Genomic DNA, 2,500 nt, shown 5'->3' on the forward strand with positions numbered 1-2,500 from the left:
GCATTACGTCAATGTAATGCTATATATATTTTTTTAATTAATCAACTTTCCACTCATGAACTATTTTCGTTTCGCTGCGTTGGTGTTCGACACGAAAGACACTTTGAAAATATATTTCACTACTTTTCTCAATATACTAACATTTTACTAAACTTACATTGACAAAAAAGGACATATATAGATAGGAAGATAGACATATATATGTATATATATATATATATATATATGTATATATAGTGGGAGAAAGAGTGAGATTGAGAGAGAGTGAGAGTGAGAGTGAGAGTGAGAGTGAGAGTGAGAGTGAGAGAGAGAGAGAGAGAGAGAGAGAGAGAGAGAGAGAGAGAGAGAGAGAGAGAGAGAGAGAGAGAGAGAGAGAGAGAGAGAGAGAGAGAGAGAATAGAAAGCATGCAAAAAAAAAAAAAAAAAAAAAAAGAAAGAAAGAAGGGAAAAAATAAAAACAAAGGGACAGAAAAAAACGGGAGACAGAAAGTAAACAAATAAAATATTCTTAAAGTGAACAGTCTGCAGAATACACGTGATGGCGTTTAGTTCAACACAAGAACTAATGATAAAAAGTATTTTCTGTTATTTTCACTACCTTTATTATATCTGCAGGTGATGACTTATTATGTAAATAAGAGAAGTTACAAATCTTTTTGTATTATTTTATTCACTGGTTCAAACTATTACGAGTGGTAAAGTTAAGAACAAAAACACAAAAACAAAAAAATGTCTTTTTTTTCAAATATTTTCTCGTTTTATCACAGCAAAGGGTAGGTGTGTACAGGAGAAGGGGATAAATGTCTGAAATAAAGGAAGGAGATAAAGAACATTTAGAAGTGGAAGGAAAGGAATTGGAAATTAGTGGAAGAGGAAGAATAAGCTAAAGAAGAATTAGAAACAGAAGAGGAAGAGGAATAAAATGAAGAGGAATGCGCTAGATAGAAAGACGAGGAAAATAAAAAAAAAAATCGAATTAAATAAATGTAATCAAAGATGGACTCAGCCGTAACATTTTTAGCAGACTTTCTCTGCTAATCACTTGATAACCTCCCTGGCTTTGATATGTTGAGAAATACACAGTGAGTCTTTTTACACCTGTTCTGTAGGAGGGAAGTGAAATCCTTTTGAGGAAAAGTTTGGAGAGCAAAGGATATATATACATACATCATGTATACATACGCATATACATACATGTATGTATATATGTGTATATATGTATGTATGTATATTTATATGTGTATATATATATATATATATATATATATATAGAGAGAGAGAGAGAGAGAGAGAGAGAGAGAGAGAGAGAGAGAGAGAGAGAGAGAGAGAGAGAGAGAGAGAGAGAGAGAGAGAGAGAGAGAGAGAGAGAGATGGGGAAAAGTCCGAAGTATTTGGTTTCATATTTGAGTTTTCAATGTTCTGGTCTCGTCCTTATTTACTCCATTTATTCATCACCCAATACTACTCCTTTCTGGCATTTTCCTCCTGCTTCTTCTGCTCTTTTCTCTCTCATAGGAACTCCTCAGAGCCAGGGAAATACGTTAAAACAAAGACAAAAACAAATCTATTTTTTTTTGTTCCTTTTTTTTTCTCTTTTGTTCGCTTTTATGGCATCACTTCCAACAGATGTGTAAGTGGGTCTTCTTCTCCTGTCCTCTCTTTCCCCTCTTCTTCGTTGGACAGCTGTGTTGTGATGGTCTGTTGGAGGTGAAGCAAGGAGGCTGATAAAGGGACGAACGAAGGAGCGATGATAAAGATGGGTATGGGGGACCAAGAAGAAGGGGGGCGAGGAGGAGGAGGAGGAGGAGGAGGAGGAGGAGGAGGAGGAGGAGGAGGAGGAGGAGGAGGAGGAGGAGGAGGAGGAGGAGGAGGAGGAGGAGGAGGAGGAGGAGGAGGAGGAGGAGGAGGAGGAGGAGGAATGGGGGAAGGGTGGATAGAAGGAAGGAGGGAAAGAGACGAATTAGAAAGAGGATGAAGGGCAAAGGAGGAAGAGGAATTGGAGGGCTTGGGCAAGGGAGAGAATGGGGGAAAGATGGGAGCTTTGAGATTAAACGAACAGAGGGAAAGGAAAACTAGAAGAGAAAGAAGTAGGACAAAGAACGAGACGAGACAAGGAGAAGAGGAGGACGAAGACGGCGGTGACGCTGTAGAAGAAGAGCAGAGAAGAAAACACGGAACGCTGTCAGTCCGACCGTCCTTCCGCTGTCTCTGTTGCTATCTCTCCCTCCTTCTCCTCCTCCTCCTCCTCTTCCTCCTCCTCCTTTTTCTCTTCTTCCTTTCATCCTTCTCGTCACTTTTCCTTCTCCTCCTCCTCCTCCTCTTCTCATTCTTGGCGTCGCTCCTTTTCCTCCATTTCCTGTCACTCTTGCCATCTCTCCTCCTCCTCCTCCTCGCCCTCGTCCTCTTCCTCCCATCGTCCTCGCCGTCCCTCTCCTTTATCTTCTCCTTTCATGTTGCTGTGTCTCCTCTCTTCTCTCAGTGGGCGAACTTGAGAGCGAAG

The 2,500-nt window shown here is 40.4% G+C and overlaps 1 protein-coding gene and 1 long non-coding RNA gene across 4 annotated transcripts in view; one reads left to right on the forward strand and one right to left on the reverse strand.

Annotated features, from left to right (window-relative positions):
- Positions 1 to 1,745, forward strand: part of LOC125045417 — a 5,552-nt gene extending 3,807 nt beyond the window's left edge. The window contains exon 2 of the long non-coding RNA XR_007116549.1: positions 1,295 to 1,745. This is a non-coding gene — a long non-coding RNA (uncharacterized LOC125045417). The remainder of the gene's footprint in view (positions 1 to 1,294) is intronic.
- A 601-nt stretch (positions 1,746 to 2,346) lies between these two features.
- LOC125045416 (trigger factor-like) overlaps positions 2,347 to 2,500 on the reverse strand; it is a 21,629-nt gene continuing 21,475 nt past the window's right edge. For all 3 annotated transcript variants that reach the window (XM_047642635.1, XM_047642634.1, XM_047642633.1), the window contains one exon: positions 2,347 to 2,500. This exon is cut by the window's right edge and continues 121 nt beyond it. In XM_047642635.1, coding sequence (XP_047498591.1) covers positions 2,476 to 2,500 — 25 coding nt within the window. In that variant the 3' untranslated portion in view covers positions 2,347 to 2,475.

Source organism: Penaeus chinensis, chromosome 37 (genome assembly GCF_019202785.1).
Source record: "Penaeus chinensis breed Huanghai No. 1 chromosome 37, ASM1920278v2, whole genome shotgun sequence".
Taxonomy (NCBI): domain Eukaryota; kingdom Metazoa; phylum Arthropoda; class Malacostraca; order Decapoda; family Penaeidae; genus Penaeus; species Penaeus chinensis.